The sequence below is a fragment of the Hylobates moloch genome, unplaced genomic scaffold (assembly GCF_009828535.3).
Source record: "Hylobates moloch isolate HMO894 unplaced genomic scaffold, HMol_V3 SCAFFOLD_6, whole genome shotgun sequence".
NCBI lineage: Eukaryota > Metazoa > Chordata > Mammalia > Primates > Hylobatidae > Hylobates > Hylobates moloch.
Genome location: NW_026652281.1, coordinates 36,281,656 through 36,305,125, shown reverse-complemented (window position 1 = coordinate 36,305,125; position 23,470 = coordinate 36,281,656). Strand labels below are relative to the sequence as shown.

At 42.0% G+C, this 23,470-nt stretch overlaps 1 protein-coding gene across 5 annotated transcripts in view; it reads right to left on the bottom strand.

The window, feature by feature from the left end:
- The window catches only part of EPB41L4A (erythrocyte membrane protein band 4.1 like 4A), a 253,790-nt gene extending 232,988 nt beyond the window's left edge, over positions 1-20,802 (bottom strand). For 4 of the 5 annotated variants that reach the window (XR_009214065.1, XM_032156674.2, XM_058440622.1 and 1 more), the window contains exon 1: positions 20,160-20,802. Coding sequence is in view for 4 of the 5 variants with exons in the window: in XM_032156674.2 (XP_032012565.1) it covers positions 20,160-20,258 (99 nt within the window). In the remaining variant the exon portion in view is untranslated. The remainder of the gene's footprint in view (positions 1-20,159) is intronic. The other variant, XM_058440623.1, reaches the window with a different exon arrangement.
- Between the last annotated feature and the right edge of the window lie 2,668 nt (positions 20,803-23,470).

Sequence of the window (23,470 nt, the reverse complement as noted above, 5' to 3'; positions counted from 1 at the left end):
TATAGACTCAGGTATCAGATCAACTAGCCCCTGTGAGTATTAACAAAATAAGATTGCCAATCTTATTCGAGTTCATAGGCTCTGAGTAAAATGTATATGGGCTTCAAGGTGACATGTCCAGGACCTTAAAGACCTTTCTTTCACTGCCAGGATGTTTTCTGAAAGAAGCTAACGGGAGTCTATCGTAAAAAAAAAAAAAAAGTATGACATTAACATCTTAATTAGAGCCAGAGAAATGAGAGGTTAGCCCCATGTTAAAAAGAGGTATTCATCCAGTAAATGTACACTGTGAGACCAACGTGCGGAGTGGTGAATCCATCACCGTCACCAAAATCAAACCATCTAAACTATCCACTTTCCACCAATATTCCTCTCAGTACACCCTCCCCTGCTATGATGGTCACATATCACCAGCTCTTTCCTTTCTCCTCCTTACACCCCAGCCATACTGGGTTCTTTCTGTTTCTGCCTCAGGACCTTTGCAAAGGTTGCTCCCTCTGCCTTGAACTTCTGCCTCCTGTCACCCCCATTCAGCCCAAACATCCCATTCTCAGGAAGGCTCCCCTGCCATTCAATCAGATTCCCCTGTTGTATACTCTCATGTCACCACAACCGTTTCCTCCCAGACCTGTGTAATCACCATCCAGGTGCCCCACTAAGTTGTAAGTTCCACACTGGGAGGCAGTGTGTCAGCTGGCTTCATGGCTGCATCCAGGGCCCAGCCCACTGCCTGGCACCTGGAAGGTTCTCAAAATATATCTGTTTAAAGAATGACTATCCAAAACATCCTCACTATCTTTTTTTCTCTACTCCACTTCCACGCTGAATTCCAGCTCTCATCACCACACATAACACTTTCTCAGACTCCGGATTCCCTCCCCAAAGCTCTAATCCAGCCTGCAGGTGGTAACTGCCAGCTTAATTTCCTTAAATACCACCAGGGTTCTTCTCTGCTGTGACCTATCACACATCAGGTCTTAAATCCCCTTAATGGCTTCAGGCCCTTCACCTACCTAGTAACACCAAATGTATGCAAGCTGATACTCCTCTTTGCCTCTGGGCTCAGCCAGCAGCCCACTGACCTAGGAGCTCCAGTGGGCATCCCTTCACCCCCTTTGACTAATCCTTCAAAGTCAAATTCAAGACACTTCTCCATGAGCCCCTCATGTCTCCCACTGGTTCAATATCACACTACCAGCCCTAGATTACATTTATGTGTTAGGCCGTTCTTGCACTGCTATAAAGAAATACCTGAGACTGGGTATATTAGTCCATTTTCACACTGCTATAAAGAACTACTTGAGACTGGGTAATTTATGAAAGAAAGAGGTTTAATTAACTCACAGTTCCACATGGCTGGGGAGACCTCAGGAAACTTAAGACCATGGCCGAAGGTGAAGGAGAAGCAGGCGCCTTCTATACAAGGTGGTAGGAAAGAGAGAGGGGGGTGGAAAGAACTGCCAAACACTCTTAAATCATCAGATCTCCTGAGAACTCACTCACTAGCATGAGAACAGCATGGGGAAAACCGCCCCCATGATTCAATCACCTCCTACCAGGTCCCTCCCACAACAGCAGGGATTACAATTCAAGGTGAGATTTGGGTAGGGACACAGAGCCAAACCATATCACTGGGTCATTTATAAAGAAAAGAGGTTTCATTACCTTACAGTTCTACAGGCTGTACAAGCATGGCGAAGCATCTGCTTGGCTTCTGGGGAGGCCTCAGAGAGCTTTTACTCATGGTGGAAGGCAAAGGGGGAGCAGGCAGGTCACATGGTGGGAACAGGAGCAAGAAAGAAAGAGTGTCAGGGGGAGGTGCCACACACTTTTAAATGATCAGATCTTGCAAGAACTCATTCACTAATGCAAAGACAGGACCAAGCCATGAGGGATCCAACCCTATGACCCAAACACCTCCCACCAGACCCCACCTCCAGTGTTGGGGAGTACAATCCAACATGAGATTTGTGTAAGGACAAACATCCAAACTCTATCAATTTTGTTGTTCTAATTTAATGTATGTTTATTTTGTATCCCCCACAACAGCCTGACTAGTGTCAAGAAGGCAAAGGTATTAACATTTACCAAACACCACTGGGTGTTTAGACATCACATGGAGACACAAAATATCTGGATGCAAGTACTGTTAAAACTTCCATGGAACTGACTGGCTCCCTTTTCCTTCTGGATAACTTTTAACTATATATGGTCTTACTCTATAAAGTAGCCCTAATGAAGAAAATTAGAAGTTCCAAAAAATGAGTCATTAAAAAATCAAAATACTCATGAGTCCAAGAAAGAACAAACAGCTTCACTCTTCTTTCCCTACCAAACAAGCATCCATTGTTGAAAAAAGGAAATTTCACTGATTTTCCTGGCCCCTATCTGTCCCCTATCTATGAGAGGAACTGAAAAAGTCACAGTAATCTGCAGAACGTGAGTAATAAAAAGTTGATTGTGACTCCAGACTAGGTAAACCACAGACACCACCTCCAGGCTTGAAAACTAGCCCATCACCACAGCCACCTTAGACACATCCAGCAGACCTTCAGAGCTAGAAAAAAGCTTGGCCATTTATCCTAATCATCAAACACTTGCATCAAACATGCATTTAACGTATTCACTACTCAGGATCTAAGGAATTCTTTCGTCATCCTTTACTCAGTGAAGAACTAAGAGTTCCTGCATAAGAGGAAACTAATTCTCAATGTTCTCTCATTAATTTTAAAGAATTTTTTAAAATGTTACCCATGTGAACGGATACACCAAAAATACCAGAATCATGTGACAGCAAATATGTAAATATGTATATGGATTGTATATGCTTTATTCTCCACCCAAATGTCTTAATTTAAGAAGTATAAAATCTATTGGTAAGTATTATAAAAAATTATAGCTATTTCCAAGTAATTTTATCTTTATTGACTCTCACCCTTTTTCCTCCTACAACAGAAATCAAACACAATGTAACCCAAGAAATGCAGCTGAATTGACCCAACTAGTGTCAATGACTCTTCCATGGAGACGAGATTAGACAACATGAGAGCCAATGACAGGTGCATGCAGTAAGACCTCAAGATACACTAGCCAGCCTAAGCAATTTTTACTAATCATTGTTGGTTGAGTATGATTAGAAAACTAGCAAGTTGGCATGTCTAATAAGCCATGAATTCTACTTACAGCAGCAAAATGTATTAAACACAGGGGGAAATGGTGCATTTTGTTGTCACTTTGTAACCCCAACACGTTAGGTGGAAAGCAATAAATTAGTCACTTGCAGATGAAGGTAAAAACATATACCAGTGACGTGGTTTGGATTTGCGTCCCCGCCCAAATCTCATCTTGAATTGTAATCCCCAGTGTTGGAGGAAGGGCCTGGTGGGAGGTAATTGGATCTTGGTGGCAAATTTCTCCCTTGCTATCTCATGACAGTGAATGAGTTCTCACTGGTTGTTTAAAAGTGTATAGCACCTCCTCCTTTTCCTCCTGGTCCAGCCATGTAGAATGTGCCTGCTTCCCCCTCACCTTCCACCACGACTGTAAGTTTCCCGAGGCCCCCTAGCCATGCTTCCTGTACAGCCTGCAGAACTATGAGCCAATTAAACCTCTTTTTTTTTTTTTTTTTTAATCCAGTCAGCAATGCAAGAACAGACTAATACAGCCAGTAAAACCAAAACAGAGGAATGCCTGTCTTTCACTTTGTGCTGAAAACCACAGCAGCCTTTGTTAGGAACATGACTTTGGTCAACTCACCAGTTACTGCAGCAAGTAAAAAAGCATGGGAGTGCTTGCTTCAGCGGCACATATACTAAAATTGGAATATACAGAGATTAGCATGGACCTTAAAAAAAAAGAAAAAGAAAAAGAAAAAGCATGGGGAAAAGTACATGGAAGACTCGGCACCACAGACATTTATCACATAAAATCACCACCCCTCCCCTGGGGAGAAAAAAAATCCTTGCCTCCTTTTCAACTTTTCTATGACACCAGATGGGAAGCATTTCAAAACATGAATCAGTTTACAGCAAAACTTTTCAAAAGTACATTTTTTTGGTAAAGCAAGGCACATCTTCTTGAATACACACCTGTTTTCAGTACCTCAATTTTCATACTTCAAGAAAATGTATGCTCATCAAGAAAATACTGCTCATCTTTTGAAACAATATTTAAAAGGAAGATTAAGGCTTCCTAGAAAGCAGTTAGTCATATGTTTACTCTTAAACACAACTGATCCAAATATTAATATGGTATTTAAACGACAGGCCACTTATTTTTCTCCCTCTAGCTCACACACACAAAAACCCTCAGCATTTTTAAGTAGGAAAAAAAAACAAAGATTTTTAACCTGAAAACATACAAGGAGCCTCTAGTTTTTTCACCCCCATTCACAAAGAAAGTCTGTGCCATAAGGGGAGTGATCCACTGTCAACCCGGAGTCTGGTTTCCTTTATAGCTGTTCTCTGGGAATCTGTGTCTGTTTCTATGACACTGTCACAACCTGCTCTCCCAATGCATGTAATGGATTAAAGGCAGTCTAGGAGAAAGTTCTTCTCGGTTTGTTGAACAAAGATTTTTAGGAAATAATGATTTATCAAGGTTCTCATAATCCTCAGCAAAAAAAAAAAAAAAAAAGGCAAGTCAGAGTCTTATAAAGGCTAAATCATAATTAACTTAATGTCTTCATCACTGAAATTAACAGAAGAACTGTAAGTCTCCTTTTTGACATATAATTTACTAATTATATGTCAAATCTAAGCTTGCCTTTTTTTCTTTAGAGACGGTCTCACTCTGTCACCCAGCCTGGAGTGCGGTGGAGCTTACTGCAACCTCTAACTCCTGGATTCAAGCAATGCTCCCACCTCAGCCTACAGAGTAGCTAGGACTACGGGCTCACACCACCATGCTGGCTAATTACTTTTATTTTGTAGAGACAGGGGTCTCACTGTGTTGTCCAACCTGGTCTCAAAGTCCTGGGCTTAAATGATTCTCCCACCTCGGCCTCCCAAAGTGCTGGGATCACAGGTGTAAGGTACTGCGTGAGGCCTAAGCTTCATTTTTGAAACACATCTTCATCAAGTGAACAAGGCTATGTAAATTAAATGTACCTCTTTATGCTTGGGCAGGCAAGCCGACCAGTTCATTTTTAACTATTCTACTGGAAATACAAAGGAGTTATTTTCAGCTATGACCTCCAAAAATTTGAAAAGCTGTACATGAAGGTTGACATCAAACAAGGAGGAAGAAGAAAAAAAAAGAGAAAGCTGGTTGTTGTTTTCAAAGTAAGCTCTGTTCAACACAATAAATCCGTTTTCTAACCAGCAAATGCAAATGTAAACATTAAAAAGCCTTCTAAGAAAAACTGCCCCTTGCTTCATTGTTTAGAACCTATGTCTAAGGACATTCTAAGTCGTGATTTCACCTCCTATAAGGCACAGCACTATCTAACTATATCATCTCTCATGAGGCATGGCATTATATGACTATATAATAATGGCAGCTAACACACATTTGGCATTTACCATGTTATCATGTGCTAGGCACTATTCTAAGCCCTTACATGTACTATTTAATTCAACTCTCCCAACAACCTGTGAAGCAGATAGTATTATTATTCTCATTTCACTGATGACAAAACTCAGGCACAGAGTTAAATAACTTGCCAATAGTGAGTAAATGATGGAGCCACAAGCTAATGATTTTTAAAAGTCTATGGCACCTTAACATTTTGTAAATTTTTTCAAACATTATCTCCCTTAAGCCTCCCAATACTTGTCATATTAATGGGATAATATTAGCATCAGTTTAACTTTATAAATGGATAAATTATGACTGCAAAACATTAAGTGACTTCTCCAAGCTAGGAAATGAAGGAGCTGGAAGCAGAATCCAGATATTCGGAGTCTATATTCTCTCCTTCTTCCACTACATAGACTTTTTCTTTCTTATTGTAGACACTCAATGAAAAGTATTTTCATCAAGCTGATTATTTCTCAAAGCATAACTCTAGATTTAAGTTCCAGATGGTTAAAAGCGATCTAATTCACCTCTTCACCCCCTGCATCAAGTACAGTGCCTGGTGCACAGGAGGGACTGCTAGTTCGAGCATTCCCCAGATTCCCCATCTTCCTCCACGAAACTCACTTCATGCTACCTCTCCATCCTGCATGGCCTTCAGAGACACAGTCCATCCTCACAAGGCCTCACTTTCAGGAGGCCAAATCTCTTCTCCAAATCTAAAATCCAAAAACTCATCTGAGGACTATGTAGTCTGTCTTCAAGATGGCTTCAAGGAAGCCCTTGTTTTCATACCCTTGTTTAGTCCTCTCTCACACTGAGTGGTGTGACCAAAAAACTACAGCAGAAACGACAGGATGTTATAAAAGACTGTGGCTTCCATCTTGAGCTCGCATTCTCTCACATTCTCTCAGGTCACTTTCCATGGAGGGAGGTCAGCTGCAATATTGCAAAGTCTATGGAGCAGCCCACATGGTGAGGATGGCTTTCTGTTGAAAGCCAGTGAGGAACCGAGGGCTGCCCATATCCACCATCTCCAGATGACTGATACCTCAGCCACAGATTGAGTGCAACCTCATGAGAGACCTGGAACCAGAATCCTCCAACAAATGGCTCCTGGATGCCTGATCCACAGAAATTGTTGACGATAAATACTGGTTCTTTTAAAGCTGCTAAGTTTTGTCCAGAATTTGCCACACAGCAATAGATATTGCAGGAGCAAAATTTGTTATAAACTAGTATAAGGATACTTATAGTCTCTACTTTTGTGAATATCCAATTTATGTGCTTGTTTTATGAGGTGCCTCCCCAGAGGTGATTGGGGATGCTACATAATACATACACTATATTACCACCCTAGAATCTGAAATATTTTAGATCCTGAAACACAACCAGCCACGAGGTTTCAGATAACGCACAGTTCAACCTGTATTCACCTTTTCTAAAATACCTTTCCTGATTAACCTCACCTTGGCATATAAGAAACAATTTCTTACAAGAATTTCTGTACCTCTTAAGAATCTCTACCACATGACTCAATACTTGTTTATAAATTGTCTCATATTATCTCTGTTGTTTTATAAGTAAATGTCTCTCCACCTAACAGTTAAACTCCTACAGGCAAGAGTCCTCCCTTTATTTCGTTATCCCCACCAGAAATCCTGGATGCTGCTAGGTACATAATAAGCTCTGAATATATTCTTCTAGAATTGAGTTCACAAATCCAAATCCACAATTATGGTCATATAGCATCGGTCCAGACCCCAATATACCCTCACACTCAAAACCTATTTATCTTCAAATAACTGCTGGAAAACATCATGTAAAAACAATGTCTGAAAGAAAAAGAAGCAGGATCCCTAAGGAATTCTGGAAAATTTGCACATCCTCCAAGCGCCCATGTAAACAGCAGCAGAAGCACAAAATAATCATTATCAAGGGAAAAGATCTATTAGCCTCCTGATGATTGGTCCATCTGAAACCTTTCAAAGAAAGAGCAATTTTACCTTTCTGCTTTCTTCTCTGCACCCTTCCTCAGGCAATAAGAAGGCTCACTAATCAGTTTTTAATTTTATTTCCTGGAGAGATATGCAGCATGGAGCTTTAAGAATTCAGGGAAAAGCCTTTACAAAATAAAGACCAAGGAAACACTCAGTGACATAAGCTCTAATATCAAAAATTAAAATGCAATGCAATAAGTATCATTCTGAAAAGAAATTCCACGCAAGCCATCTCTTATATAATTTTTTTAAAGCTTCCCTCGAACAGAAGACACACTCTCTCTCAGAACCTAACCAGGAAGAGTTCTACAAATCCAAATGCTAAGGTAACAAGAACAGACCAGAGGCCTGAGATGGCTTAATTTAAAGGCTGGGGCTGGGGAGAAGGGAAGGGGGGCAGTTAGGAGTATGGGAGGTGATAGGATTGGCAGTGAAATCTACATGATGTTCAGTAAATTCTGACTTCTGCCTCTATAACCAGTTCTCAGTTCTTCCCTTCTATGCTGCAAAGATGGAGTGAGTGAGCATCAAAAAAAAAAAACCAAGAGAAAAACCAGAGAGAAGAGTCTAGGCCCATGTGCTAAGTCTCTGTTCCCTCCCCTGTAGAAAGTGTGGGCTGGATTAGATGACTCCAAATGTGCATGTCAGGTCTAACTTTCCATCATAACTGAAATCCAGTCTGTTGTAATTATGTCAGCTCTTCCACACTCTCGCCCTGGCTGTCTGCTGCATTTTAGGTAGCATCGTGGGGCTGAATTAACTGATGATATGGGACTGCATGCAGCTTTGGTGCACAGGCTCAGACAGTAGAACTACTAGGCAAAAGCATGAGTGGCTGACAGGAAAAAGCAACGACGAGCAGAAACGAGTTCGTGTGAAAGCTTTTGCGAAGCTACCACATTATCTAGATTCTGAATACTTGACATTCTCTTGACAAAGGGAGCAGTAGCCCACACATTTACTGGGATTTTTCAAGTGTTTGAATACTACTGACTTAAAATGTGCAATCCAGAAAAGACTGTAAAGCTTATAGTATGCCAGTTTTGATAGCACTAAGATTTGCTACGATTTCCCTCAGTCATAGAGGATTGTAGTTCAATTCTACAAAGCCACAGCTGCTCCAAAGGCCTTAACCTACAATCCTGCTAGAAATCCCCAAAGTTCAAGGTTGAAAGGAAGTCATGGAGGTGGGAAGGGTGTGTGTGTTCAGAAGCAGTCTTCCAGCTGTCTACATTATTTCCTGTGAGGAAAGCAGCACACATTGCACTCTAATACCTGCTAAATATGTTTCAAGATAATAGATGAAAATCCATGTATATTTAAATGACATTAACATCTTCACCTGTCAAACCTACCAAAAAATTATTCATAAAACCTATGCAAATACCCTTTTTTCCAATCTTCCACCAAGTGATTTACAGAAAAATCCTACAAGAACCAAAGGCAAATCCTTAACAGAACATAAATAAACAACACTCGGAGCTTATAGAGAAAAGTTTTGGAAATCTAAATATTCAAGCACAGTTTTAAGTTACAAAAGCAATAGCAGCAGCAGGACTAAAACAATCCTTCAATCAGTCTTTTGACAAATATTTACTGAGCACCACCATGTGCCTGGCATTCTTTTAGGTTCTTGAAGATTTAACAGTGGGCAAAATATACAGTGTCGTTGCTTCAGGAAGTTTACAGGAAATTTTTCTCAAAACATTACATGTTTTTAACTAGGAATGTTTTCTCTGTTGAATTACCCACATCTACCTTACCAAGGAACTAGTAAAAATAAACAAGATGCATAAAGATAGTCATGCAGATCAGTGGGATAGAATTGAGAGCCCAGAGATAACTCCTCACATGTATTCTTAATTGATTTTTTTATAAGGGTGCCAAGACAATTCAATGGAAAAAAACAGTCTTTTTAACAAATGGTGCTGAGACATGTGCAAATGAAGAATGGGTCATAGACCTAAATGTAAGACTTAAGGCTATTATAAATCTTAAAAGCAAACATAAGAGTAAACCTTCAAGCCTTAGGTTAGGCAATGGTTTCTCAGATATGACGCCAAAAGCACAAGCAACAAAGGAAAAAATATAGATAAACCGGACTTCATCAAAATCAAAAATTTGTGGGTATATAAGGAACCCTTCAGAAAGTATAAAGATGACCCAAATGGGAGAAAATATTTGCAAATTAAACATCTGATAAGGAACTTGCATTCAGAATTTTTAAATTCTTATACTCAAAAAGATAAACCAGTTTTGAAAACTGGCAAACAATGTAAATAGACACTTCTCCAAAAAAGATATACAAATGACCAACATGGCCAGGTGCAGTGGCTCACGCCCGTAATCCCACTTTGGGAGAATCAGTTGAGGCCAGGACTTCAAACAATCCTGGGCAACATGGTGAGACTCCATTTCAAAAAAAAAAAAAAAAAAAAAAAAAAAAGGCCAATAAGCACAAGAAAAGATGCTCAACATCATTAGTCACAAGAGAAAAATGCAAATGAACACAATGAGATGCTACTTCACACCCAATAGGATGATAATAATAAAAAAAAGACAGATTTATAACAAGTGCTGGTGAAAATGTGGAGAAATTAGAACCCTTATATATAATGATGAAGTCATGGTGGAAAACAGTTTGGAAGCTCCTCAAACTGTTAAACTTTATGACCCAGCAATTCCACTCTTAGGTATATACACAAGAGAAATTAAAGCATTATTAAATTAAATGAGAACATACGTCTATACAAAAACTTGTACATGATTCTTCATAGCAATATTATTTGTAACAGCCAAACAGTGTAAAGAACCCAAAAGACCCATCGACTGATGAAAGAATAAAATATAGTACATCCATACAATGGAATATTATTCAGCAATAAAATGACAAAGTACTGATATGTGCTACATTGTGAATGAATCTTGAAAACACTATTCCAAGTGAAGGAAAACAGTCACAAAAGACTACATATCATACGAACCCTTTTATATGAAATGTCCAGAATACATAAAACTATAGAGACAGAAAGATTAGTGGTTACACAGTGGTGGGGGTAGGGGATGGAAGGCTGGAAGGAAGCGAAGAGTGGTTTTCAGTTTCTTTCTGCAGGGATGAAAATCTTATAAAATTGATTGCGGTGATGGTTGCACAATTCCATAAATATATGAAAACCCACTAAATTGGACAATTTAAATGGGTACGTTGTACAGTATACAATTTATATCTCAATAAAGCAGTTTTTAAAAATTAAATAAGAAATTGAGGAGTCAAGCAGTTATACCTAGAACACCCAGAAAATGGAAAAGAGAGAGATGCCTTCTCTTTCTCAGATTATGTCAATGTAAAGATATTTTTTCTTATTCAGATTAATTCAACACTTATTCATTGATGCCTACTACTCTTTAGGAACTCGGCTTGACTGAGAATCCCATAAAAAAAAACCTAGTTCTCTCCCTCAAGGCTTTCCATCCCTACTAACAGCTGCTACCACTCACCGGGAAAGGAGCGAAGGGTTTCATGTATAGCATCCCAGGATAAGATGGAGAGCCTTACCCTTATTACTGATGAGAAAGCCAACTCAAAGAGGGTAAGTGATTTGGCCATGTTCACAGCACTAACCAACAGAAGGGAGACTCGAAGCCAGATTTGTCTATGACAAAAGCCTATGCCCTCTTCACCTCACTGTATTCCTCCCAGGTCGAGGTGGCCAGGAAAGTACAGAAACTACTGCAATGAAATGCAGTCTGGATTAGGGTCAGAAGAGGGCCTCTCCAGCTCCCCACCAAGGAGAAGTGTTCACAAAAAAGTGAAACCTAGGCAGAACTCTGCTTGATGAGAGCTGATGTATCATATACTCAAACAAAAGGAGGTGGGTGGGGCTTTCTACACACAGAAAAAGGTGAGAGAGAATGTGGAGAATTCAGAGACTAGGAAGCAGCTCCGTCTGGCTAGAGTATCAGACAAGTAAGAGGAGACGGTGGGAGAAAGAATAGAAAGGAGGTTGGGACTTGAAAATGACTGCCACTCGCAGCTAAGAATTTAACCCAAACACAGAGGCTGACTAGACGTTAAGGTATTCTAGGCAGGAGGCAACAAAGACCACTCTAGATGCAGGTGGTTAATGCTGGAAGCAGGGGCCTTGCAGGGATGAGGAAGCCCTGCAAATTGTCCAATTGAGAACTGAGAAGGGGCTGAATTAGTGCAGCAGCAATGAAAACAGGGGAAAAGAAACAATTTGAAAGATGTTTAGGAGGTGGGAATTCCAAGACCTGGAAAGATGTGGAAACTTAAGGATCCTGACCCAAGAGGTAGAGTGGACACTGATGGTGACAACAGCACCCACAACTCTCCTCCTTCCTTCCTGAGCCCCTCCCCCATGTAGCCACTGGCCTCAGGGAAACTGACCCCACTCCCACCCAGCTTCAGGGAAGACCCTTTATTCTACAGGTGATCCCATTGCCCTTATCGCCCAAGAATGGCCATGAAACTCATTCTAGCTAAAAGACTCAAGGGAAGTCTGCTGGAGGACTTCAGGAGAAAACCTTTCTCCTAGAAAAGACTGTCTCTATTACTATCCTACATATTGCCATATACAAATATCACCTCTTCATCTCTAGAATTTGGCCATTGCTACAGCCTGAGGATGGCACTGACTGCAAGATAGCAGAGCAAGGATGAAACGAGAGAAGCTGGGACCTTGATGTCACTGACCCGCCCTGAACCTCCTTTCCTTGCCCCTGGATTCCCTGATAGGTGAGCTAATAAACTTCCTCATGTTCAAGCAGTTTGCAATGGGATCTCCATAACTGGTGACCAAAGCGTCTTTACTGATAGAGTGTGAGATCATTCATCAAACTTGGAAACACAGGAAGATAAGCAGGTCTGGCGGAGGGTAGTGATGGCTGGCTTAGGCATCTAGTGCAGAATCTAGTAAGCGATCAGAATCCAGAAAATAAGGAAGTTGGGACTACAGGTACAGATGTGGAGTTTCAGCATTCTAGTGGTGGTTGAGGCAATGTGAGTAGATGCACCACTGGAACATGATACTATTTCTCCTACAGACAGATCTGACAAATATATATGAATATCAAACCACCACTGCTCTCCCACTTCTAACAACCACTCATACCCCTCAGAGAACCTGTGCCACCTTAGGCAGGGGTGGCAGAGATTTGATATCCCAAACTGAAATTCAAAAATAAATATATTTGCAAATAATATATCATACATACCAATAGCTATCATTTATTGAGCACCTTTTATCCTATGTACCTAAAATTCTTTCCTCGAATTCTCACAGTCATCCTATGAGGCAGATATCATGCCCCTCAGCTTACAGATAAGGAAACTGGGGCTGGCAAAAAAAAAAATCACTTGTGCAATCACAAAGCCAGTAATTACATGGCAAACGAGGATTTGATTGAACACAGGACACGGAGCAGGGAGGGGAAAGACTGATGGTGACCATACAGCACTCCCATGAGGAGGCTGGCCCAGGTGAAAGGGCCAAACTAAGTCAGGAGCAGTGAGGATGGCGGAGAAAAACCAATTTTGACAAGTCGCAATTAAGGCAGCAGAGGTTCCAAGCCTGCTTCTCAAACACAGGTCTGATGAAGGTCAAGGTGGGACCTGAGTGATTTAACAACTCAAATAGTCTCTGTGGGGTAGCTCAGCAACCGACCCCCGCTCATGCCCCCCACTGTTCTCTAAACAAAGCACTTTCTAACCAACCGCTGAAACATAGTCCTCCTCAAGCTGAGGACTCCGCATTACTAAATGCGCTTTCCCAAGGGCTCAGAAGGTGTCGTTCCTAAACAATACACTGCAGCACATGGTTCCCTCTGCAGTCTCGGTCCACCAATTCCTCCTTTGCCAACTGACCTTTTGGTTATTGTCTGTGTGAGCTATCGCTCAGCACTTCTCCGTTTTCCTTGCCTGTCCCCATCTCTCTTGTTCTAACTTCCTCTTGGCATGTCAATATCATGTGCTGGAAAACAAACTTCTCACACATTTTGGAAGGGCTGCAGGGCCCTTTATGTCTTCAGCGATTATTAGGACAGCCTCCGGAGGAACTATTCCAGACCTTGATGAATCTCTTTGCAACAGTGTGTAGTTACAGAGAAAGGGATTCATAATAGGCAGCATTAAGATATAATGACTATTTCACTTAAAAAAGAACACAGGAAATACATGCATGGCTCAGAGGACACAGGAATGCAATCCACATTTTTTAGAATAGTATAGACACTCTAAATTGTACTTACAAGGTTTTTGAGTCACAAAGTAAACTGACTGGTTCCTGAATTTAGCACACTGAGTCTATGCCCAGGACATGTGATAACAGGTGCCTGTTTAATCTTAACATATGAAACGTGGAAACAAAACTTATGGTGCAGAAACAAATGGTGGTTAGTCATCACAACCCAAAGCAGGATGACCAGGAGCAATATGCAGGAGCTTCAGATGTGATTAAAATTGTCAGAGATAAAGCTGAACCAAAGCAGTCAATCTCAGAGAGGCAGGAGCCGCAGATGCAGCCAGTTTGATCTCTGACTTGCCATGTTTACAACGGGCCTGCAGACAAACACACTTTGCATCAGAATGAAAAATATAATTTTTTCATAAAAACCCAACATTTAACGTATTTACGCCATCTTTTCCACTAAGCCTTAGAGCAGTGTCAGATTAGGTTTATACAGCTTCAAGAGTAACACAGGTGCTTCAGCAAGATTAAAAATTACAGTGCTGGTTCACAATGGCATAAACCCCCACTGTGAAACCAACCGATACGGTTCTCAGACAGTTTCAAGAATGGGAGACAAGGAAGAAAAGTCACTAAAGTATGAGGATCTATTTTCCATTTGGGAAATATGCTCTTCTTCCGAAAGACTCAGGTTGGAAGGGGAGCATTAAATTTAAAAGAGAAAGACTTGGTACTTACAAAATACAAAATGGTGTGATTCATATTTTCTGAAATAGCTGTTAGTCAGCTTTTCAGTGTACTGCATGCATTCAGTCCACTGCACCATCTCATTTTCTACCCATTATCAACACAAAAATTAGAGTATCTGGACAACAGATTTTTCACAGTGAGATTCACTTTATTCTAGGGTCTTTTCTAGTAAAAATAAAATGGCAAAGAAATTCCATTATCTAGAAGATTTTCAATACAGCCTATTCCAGCTGTAACACTCCACTCATTCTTCTATCAAATTATATTTAATAAGCATCTACTACATGAAGTATACAGCTCTGACTCCTGGGGATCACAGGTAGGGGCTCACAGGCTGCTGGAGGAGACAGATGTGTCCAGAAATAATGCATGCCATGTGACAGATGCTGTAACAGGGACATGTGAGGCACAAATAGGCACCTACCTCTGCTTGGTCAGGCAGAAGTGAAGGCTGCCTAGCAGATGGGACACTTGATTCAGGGATGGTTCAGATAAGGATGTGTTTAGGGAAAAACAAAATGGTACACCAATCAGCAGGAATCTCATGCATAAAGTCTCAAAACAACCTGGAATATTTGGGAAACTGTGAGCAGTTTCTGCATACCTAGAGGGCAAGTCACTTGGACTGGCAGGGCTAGATCAGGTAGGCTGCTAAGTCAAACAATGAAGCTTGGACTTTATCTCTAGGAAGGAATGAGCAACTACGACAAGGAGAAGAGCAAAGGTAGAATAAAGTTAAAATTTGCTGGGTGCTTATCACGTGCAAGACAGCATGAATGTAGAAGGTGAATACTGTACATCATTTCTCTTCATTTTACAGATGGGGAAACTGAAACTCAGAAAAGACTCAGCAGTAAGTAATTAGTGGTGCCAAAATTTAAACCCAGGTAATCTGACTTTAGAGCCTGTGCTTTTAATCACTGCAGGTATTGTTCTGTGTATAAAGATATGAAGCAAGTGTAAAGATACTTGAATATGAAGCAAGATAAAGATACCACATTGTTTTCACTGAATATGAGGGTAAACAACTCACCATTCCAAAAGAGAGGGGGAAAAAAGAAAAAATAGAAGGCATCTAAAAGTTACCTGCATTCAATGTTGAAACTGTGCAACAAAGACATAAGAACAAAGGAAGCTGCTATCCTCTATGAGAGTGGTTCTCAACGGAGGGTGATTATGCCCATCAGGGAACATCTGGCAACATCCGGGGACATTTTTGGTTGTCATTATTGGAAAAGAGATGCCACACATCTGGTGAGAGGAGGCAGGGAATGCTGCTAAGTATCCTATAAGGGACAGGATAAACTCCCACAGGGAGTTCAAGGTAGTTCAAGCTTACCAATATAGAATTCAAGAACACATACAGTAACTGGACTGCAAAAACTGTAGTTCACTATCAACCAAGAACACCAGAAGCACCTAGGCAGGGATAGCCATAAGCTGTTGGAGGTAACAAACAATGCTTTCCCCCTTAAACAGTTATTAAATCACATTCAAGTCATGGATGATGGAAGGTATTTTTAATAATTTTTTTTTCAAGAAAAAGACTTCTTGTAAAATTGAGGGGCTATTTATACACAGTTCATCTTATGCGGCCACAACTTGGTTATCACTTTTGAATTTTAGAAAACTGGATGTAGTATGTAGGAGAGACACTTTCCAGCCCAGTCACATCTAATTTACTACCCAATCAAGACCCACAGGGAATCTTACATTGGCGTGTGATTACTTGCTTCTACCTACGTTTATATGGTTCCTGACTCTGTACCTTAAGTGGCTGATACCAAAAGATATGAGTATTCACATACAAACTTTAATATAATTTGTGAAACTATTGCTTTTCATTTTTTCCCAATCTTCTGGGATATTTTATTTATTAGTCCAAATTGAATGAAAATTGTAATTTTTGGTAAGTGAGATGCATAAAATTTAAGCCCTTGACTTATGATTGTTTTTCTAGCTTATTAGGAAATTTCTGACCAAAAGCATCAAAACTGACTCACAGTATTCCCTCAGGAATCTCAGGATGATTGGGAAGTAACATTATTTAGTAGTTAATGGATGAACTATACACTTTAACTGGGCGAAATGTATGGTACACCTTAACAAAGCCATTTAAAAGAAGTCAATGGAATTTTCATCTTACTGTCATATTGGTTTCATTAGTTTAGTCAATACTCATAGGGAAAAATGAGCACCTAAACATTCATCACACTACTCAGAGGATTAAAGTCTTGCCAAAATGAAAATACTAATCTATTTCATATTGGTAGCAGCAATTTTGAGAAATTTATAACCAAATCTTGTGACTTTTGTTTTCCTGAAAATGTTTTGCTAACCAAATGAAAACCTAGAAAAGTAGTCTGAGCCACATTCAAGTTTTGCTAAGAGAACAAAAAGAAAGTTATCTACCTCCCTCAGCACAGAGAACTAGAAAGGACACAACAAAAGTTTCCCAGAACAAACATTACTCAAACAACTGAGACCAACCATAGCAAAAATCCTTACTTGAATAAACAACAGAGATAGCAGCAAAAGACAAACGGCTAAAAGCTATTGTAGGGCTCAACACACAACCAACAACTTTCAGCTTGTACAAACTTGAGTTTTTAAATCTCGGATAAGGTTCAAACTGTGAACTGCATGAATAAGACTTTCTGCTATCAAGGTAAGGTTGTCCCTAAAGCAAGTAAAAAAGGCAAATACCTCCGTAACATTAACAGGGATACAATGATACTACTGTGTTTTATTTTTCTGGTATTTTTTTAACAGAAAATTATTTTCCATTTAAACGATATTCATCTTACCATATAAGATGAGTAACTGTTGTCTTCAGGCTGAAACACTTTTCACGGTGACACATTAATTTTTTTTCCAACATCTCCAACTTTTATCTAAGTTGAAGAAAAATCACTTCAAAACTAACTTTTCTATTTGTAATATGGTGCTTAAACAAATCCAAAGAGTGTTTTTCAAAATGATACACAGAAAAAATGTTTACCAAGATTCTCATACTTCTTCCACCTTAACTTGCTATAATTAATCTTTTCAAATTCACAGTGCATTATTTTAACAATAATACAAGCAAATTCTCAAGTAACCATTTAGGAATCAGTAAAATTATTTCTACTAAGAGATGAAATGTGTGCATAATTTTAATGCAAAATTAGCCATCTTCATCTAAGACAGAATAGGAAAAAGGGTAATCACAAAATAAATGTAAGGAAATGCTTTTGAAAAATAGAGATTTTTCTAGTTAATTTTAGAGAAAAGTAGGCTAACTGATGTTGCCTGCTTAATTTTCACTTTAATTAGTGGTAATCAAAATTACTAAGTATACTATCTCAAGGAAAAACACCATAATGGTAGCTACTGGCTATTAACTTTGAAGTAACTGTTTACTTTTTCATTTACAAACTAAAGTAGGAGTTAATTTTAAGTAATTAATGCAATATACATCAATTGTACCTATGCACCATAATACACGAAGGTTAGGAAAAAGTTTTTTAAAATGTCAAGTATGTACAGAACATAAACATGTTCATCCAATGTTTAAATACCATCTACATGCAAGTTTTTTTTATACATACCATTTATAAATATGCAAATATATTTAATTTAGTACACGCCAAGGGCAGGTAGGTGTTTAACACATACACTTTTAAGGTAGCATAGAAGATAATGTGGTTAGCTTTAGCAGACAACATCTGTGTTACACACATGGCCATCAAAATAATTGGGGCATGCTTTTGTGACAAGGACAGAGGCCAAGCCTGTTGTTAAATGATTATTTCCAACAAAAGCCTGCTTAAATTATTGTTTAGTTATATGGCCCATATCCAAAATAACAGTATTACATAGTTGCTGTTGCCTTTGAATCACTCACCAATTTTCAGCCCATTTGTAAAACAAGATAAGCACCATTGGATTATAAAAAATAATTACGGATCAGGGTTTTTGATTCATGTTTCTTTGCCAAAATTATTCCACTTGATCCCAAGTCCTGGCTGCTCTCTTGACAGAATAAAGTACACGCTCTACAGCTGACAGGCACGACTTTCATGATTAAATAGGAAGCTCACATTCCAGATGACTTTAGACTCCAGATAACTTAGACTTTGCACTTCAAAAAGATTTCTTTATTGTCTTAGTATCTGATCATCAGTTACCTTTTTCTAATTGTTTCTATCTTGACGCCACAAAGAATCTATATATTATCTAGAATTTAGGATGTTTTTGTGATTTTTGCCTATTTTATTCATACAGTACACCAAAGAATGTTACACCATCTTGTAAGTTATAATATTTTCCTGATTTCATTGGGCGGGTGAGAGGAGAAATATTTTGGAACATAAAGAAAAGTTAAAAATACAAAATGTACACCCTCCCTCAAAAGAGTCTATTTTATTGGTCTTGAAAGGAAATACCATATGAGAATCGAACTGAATTTTGCTCATTATAATTACTGGGGAAATAATATTCAAAACAACCTCCTAAAGGAAAGGGTTAACAATCTTGTAGCTTTAACTGATTATTTTTGCTCCTTTCTCCTGCAAAAGAATTACACCTATGAAACTGGAATTCTGTACACTAAGAATGGCAACATCAACGCTGAAACTTTTAGCCAGGAATAGTTATCCTAGTGTGCATAAAACTATGTAAAAACTGATTCACAGAAGGAAATGCCCAGGGCCTACCCCATTATGATTAACTTCTGAGATGAAGCGACCAGGAGGATACTTGGCAGCCTGAACTCGATTTCTCAGAAAGCCAGCTCTATGGGGGTGGGGGAGGGAGGAGGGGGGGCGGTTTCCCTTCACCAGACTCGGCTGCTGCCTTATCTAAAATGCCTTAGTGATTTAAAACTGAAAGAGAAAGATAAACAAAACAACAAAACGCGCGGGATTTAGATCTCCTTTAGGTAGTTAACATTGTTGCAAGAGCAAAACAAGCACGCAGGCGCATCGGTGAGGTTGTCACTACAAACAGAAGTACCTTCTCATCCAATGTAAGGAAGAGGATCTCCGCGAACTCTGCTGCCTTTTTGTTTGGGCTCTCTAGGTTAATATAGTGATTGCATTTTAATGACCCACAAACAGGAGCAAAGTTATTACTGGGTCGCTTTGAGAGATGTTTACTTAAATGGGAGGATAAACCCAGGTCGCTGTAGAAAGGGAAAATATTTTCCGTCCAAACGTAGCATTACCCAACTACAAACCCACGCGAAACAATCACAATGACCCATTAATGCGTTTCAACGAGCGAACTAGTTCACTTCCCTAATTGAACACTGTCAAGGAAAACGCCTTCAACAAAGCCGAGGGAAACCATGCCTTCCACACTGTGGTGAGATGCAGCCGGTATTTCTGCCCCTCTTTGAGAGCTGCGGGGCACCCAGAGGCTTTTAGAGAAAACCGGTTTGGGGAAGAGTTTTGGGGTGCTGCTGGGAGCCAGTGTGCTGAGTAACCTTAGAAACGACAAACAACTTTGCTTTATGAAGGAACTCAAAGTTAACTCACCCTGGCACGACCACCCTCTCCCTGCGCGCAGGGGACAGCGGCCTCTCCTCCCCACCGCGCAGAGTCGCGGCCGCCGCCCTCAACCCACCGGTGACAGCCCTCAAAGCGATGGACCCCCGCACCCGCCCTGCCACCAACCCCCGGAACGCGCTCCCGGCCGCACCCACCTTGATGCCCTGCTGCTGGGTGGTAAGAGTTAACTTGGATTCATCCAGGAGCAAAACTTCGCAGTAAAATTCTTCCGGAACAGCGCAGAAACAGCCCATGTCGGTTGTGGTCGTCTCCAGCCAGGCAAGAAAGCCGCCCCCTCCACTCAAGCGCGATTCATTAATTTATTGTCCGCGCCGTGGCGAGGGTGAGAGGAGCAGCTCCCGGCGGGGTCCGGGGACCGGCCGCCGAACCGCCCGGCTGGGCGGGAGCGAGAAGGGCGGAAAAGCCCGGGAGAGTCACCGCCCGTGAGCCGCCGGGGAAGCGCCGGCGGAACTGGGCGCGGAGGGCGGTGGCGCGTCCCCGCGCATCCTGCGGCTCGGGCTCCTCCGAAGGCGGGGGCGCGGGGCCCCTCCCGCAGTCCTGGGGACGATTAAAGTCTCCTGGCAATGGGGGCAAGAGACCAGAAAAGGGAGTGATGGGAAATCGAGGCCCTCCCCGGCCTTGGAAGCCCCTGGAAGCGCTGCAGCTCCCTCCTGCCGCACGGATTTGAGCGCGGCCCCGACGTCCCGGCCTCTGATCAGCCTGCGGAGTCCCTGGAGAGCGAGCACTTCCAGCCGCGACCCCGCCCCGCAGCCCCGGGTCAGGTCAGCCGAGTAGGGAGCGCTCGGCTTTTCTTTTGTGTGAGGAGCACCCACGACGCCCCGACCATGGGCTCAGGGGCAGAGGCGAGGGTCGTCGCTCCGTCCGCTACCCCGTCCCCCAGCCGCGGGCGCCCAGGAGCCGGAAGAGGGGCGGAAAGGACAGCGGGCTCCTTACCCAGACCAGCGAGGGGAGGTCAGCTCGTCGCGGGGTGTGGCTCCCGTCCGGGGACCCCCGAGCTCATTACGGGTGGCCGTGTGTAGCCAAGTTCAAGCTCTCCCTCCGGTAATGCCTGCCGGGACGGCGGAACACGGCTTCTTCAGGACATTCAGCAAAGCGGAGAGGCGGGGACCTGCGGGCGGAGGAGCGACGCCCCAGCTGGGAACGCGACGGGCGGGCGGGGGGTGTGCCCTGGGCGCGCCAGGCCGCGGAGGCTCCGGGGAAAGTTCTCTTGGCCGCGCGAGGGGTGGTGCCGCGGGCAGGAGCAGCCCAGGTGCATGGGGGCCCGGTCCAGGCGTCTGCAAAAAGCCCTGGACCGAAGCGGACCCCCAGTCCAGCGCTGGCCGCGGCAGGGGAGCCCCTTCTGGGCGGGGTATCAGCCGGGGGCGGAGGGCGGGGCAGAGGTGGTCCCAGCGGCGAGATGCCGGCGAGTCCACGCTGCCAAGCCGCACACTGCGCCCAAGCTGCGGGGCAGTCCAGCGCTCGCTGCGTCCGTTCCCCCGAGAGACCTGGAGGCTGGGTGAGGAGAAGAGAACGCGATGTACTCGGACCCCACCGTTCGGCGGTCCCAATCCCACGCCCTCCGCGCGGTCGGCCGCGTCCAAGACTGAGGGGCACAATAGCTCTGAAGCTGCAGTGACCCCTGGTGGGTCCTGATGTCCGTGCACAGGCAGCCGAGGTTGAGCTGCGGACGAGACTGAGCCCCGCTGGGCTTTGGAGCAGGTGCAATCTGTGCTCTCCAGCTGGGAACCAGCAGCGAGTTAATGCGAGTCACAGTTAGGGGAGACACGAGGGGAGGTCTCACAGAAAAAAACTCTATATTGAGTTTTAGAGTTAGAGCTTTGACATCAGACGTAGTTTTGAGTTGGCTATTCTACTACTTGTTAGCTGGGTAGCCAAAGCTCAAAAAAATTGCGTAAAACATAGGACGTTAGCGCTTAAAACAAAACGAGGCTTCCGTAGCACAGTAGAAATGAAATGAACAATTGGCGACTTTGACGGAGTTTCCTCTCATGGTGATTTGCCACAAAGGACCTTCTGTAGGAAGCCTCAGCCTTCCCTGCTATTGTGACCCCATCCAAACACAGGATCAGCATAACCGCCAAAGTGCAATATAAATTTCTGAACTTTACCTAGGCTATGAATAAAACTATTTTATCTTCTGAATTTTCTGTGAAATTGACTCAGGTTTTGAATTTCTGATCAAATTTCGTGTCCAGCTTTGTTTTACTGTCAAAGTCTTGCCTGCCTTATGAGGTGACAACTTATTATGCTAGATTTTAGCATTTCTGCTTGTGGACGCTTTTCTTTTCTGTAATACGGTTTTCCTGACACCAGTTACCAAATGTGATTGAAAGATGGCTTAACATTTTCATTCTTTACATCGGTATCCAACCGAGACACTTGAGGCCACAAAAACAAAAGGTTCAAGCAATCATCTGTTCCCAGTTTTGAGTTTTGCTGTCACCTGTTTTTTGGCCCTTTGATTTTGTTTTTTTGCTTTCTGATTTTTGGTTTTGCGGTTGTTTTTTGTTGTTGTTGTTGTTGTTTTGTTGTTTTTTTTTTTTTACCTCCAGTGGCAGTGGGAAGCCTGAGGGTTTTGGTCGGGCAGGGATTCTGTTCCCAGCTCCTCATAAGGTAAGGTACAAAGCCGTAAGGTCCCGTACATATGACACTGTTTCCTGAGTGAAGCATTTTCTTTTCCATTTCTTTATCGGAGACTGGAGAAAAGAAAATTTAAAATCTATTTAACACAAAATTAGAGATTACTAGTGGCAAGAGGATTCCACAGAGTTTCTAAGGATAGCTTTATTGCATATAATTTCATACAGTACCCTGCATAATTTTTAAGTGTACAATCTGATAAGTTTTGACATAAGTGTGCACCCATGAACCCACCACCATAATCAAGCTAGTACACATATTCATCCCTCCCTAAGGTTTCCTCCTGCACTTTGTCATCTTTCTTTTTCTATTTAATTTTTTTTTTTTTTTTTTTTTTTTCTGAGACGGAGTCTCGCTCTATCAGAGTGCAGTGGCGCGGTCTCGGCTCACTACAACCTCCACCTGCCGGGTTCGAGCAATTCTCCTGCCTCAGCCTCCCAAGTAGCTGGGACTACAGGAGCGCACCACCATGCCCGGCATTTTTAGTAGAGACGAGGTTCCACCATGCTGGCCAGGCTGGTCTCGAACTCCTGACCTCATGATCCGCCCACCTCAGCCTCCCAAAGCGCTAGGATTACAGGCGTGAGCCACCGTGCCTGGCCACTTTGTCATCTTTCACTCCCATTCCTCACTATGACTCACTTCCCAGGCAACCATAGATCTGCTTTCTGTCACCATCATTTAGCTACATTTTCTAGAGTTTAATACCAATTGAATCATACAGTGTCAACTCTCCTTTTTGTCTGGTTTGTTTCACTTGACACAATCGAGATTTAACCATGCTGTTGTGAATATAAATAGTTCA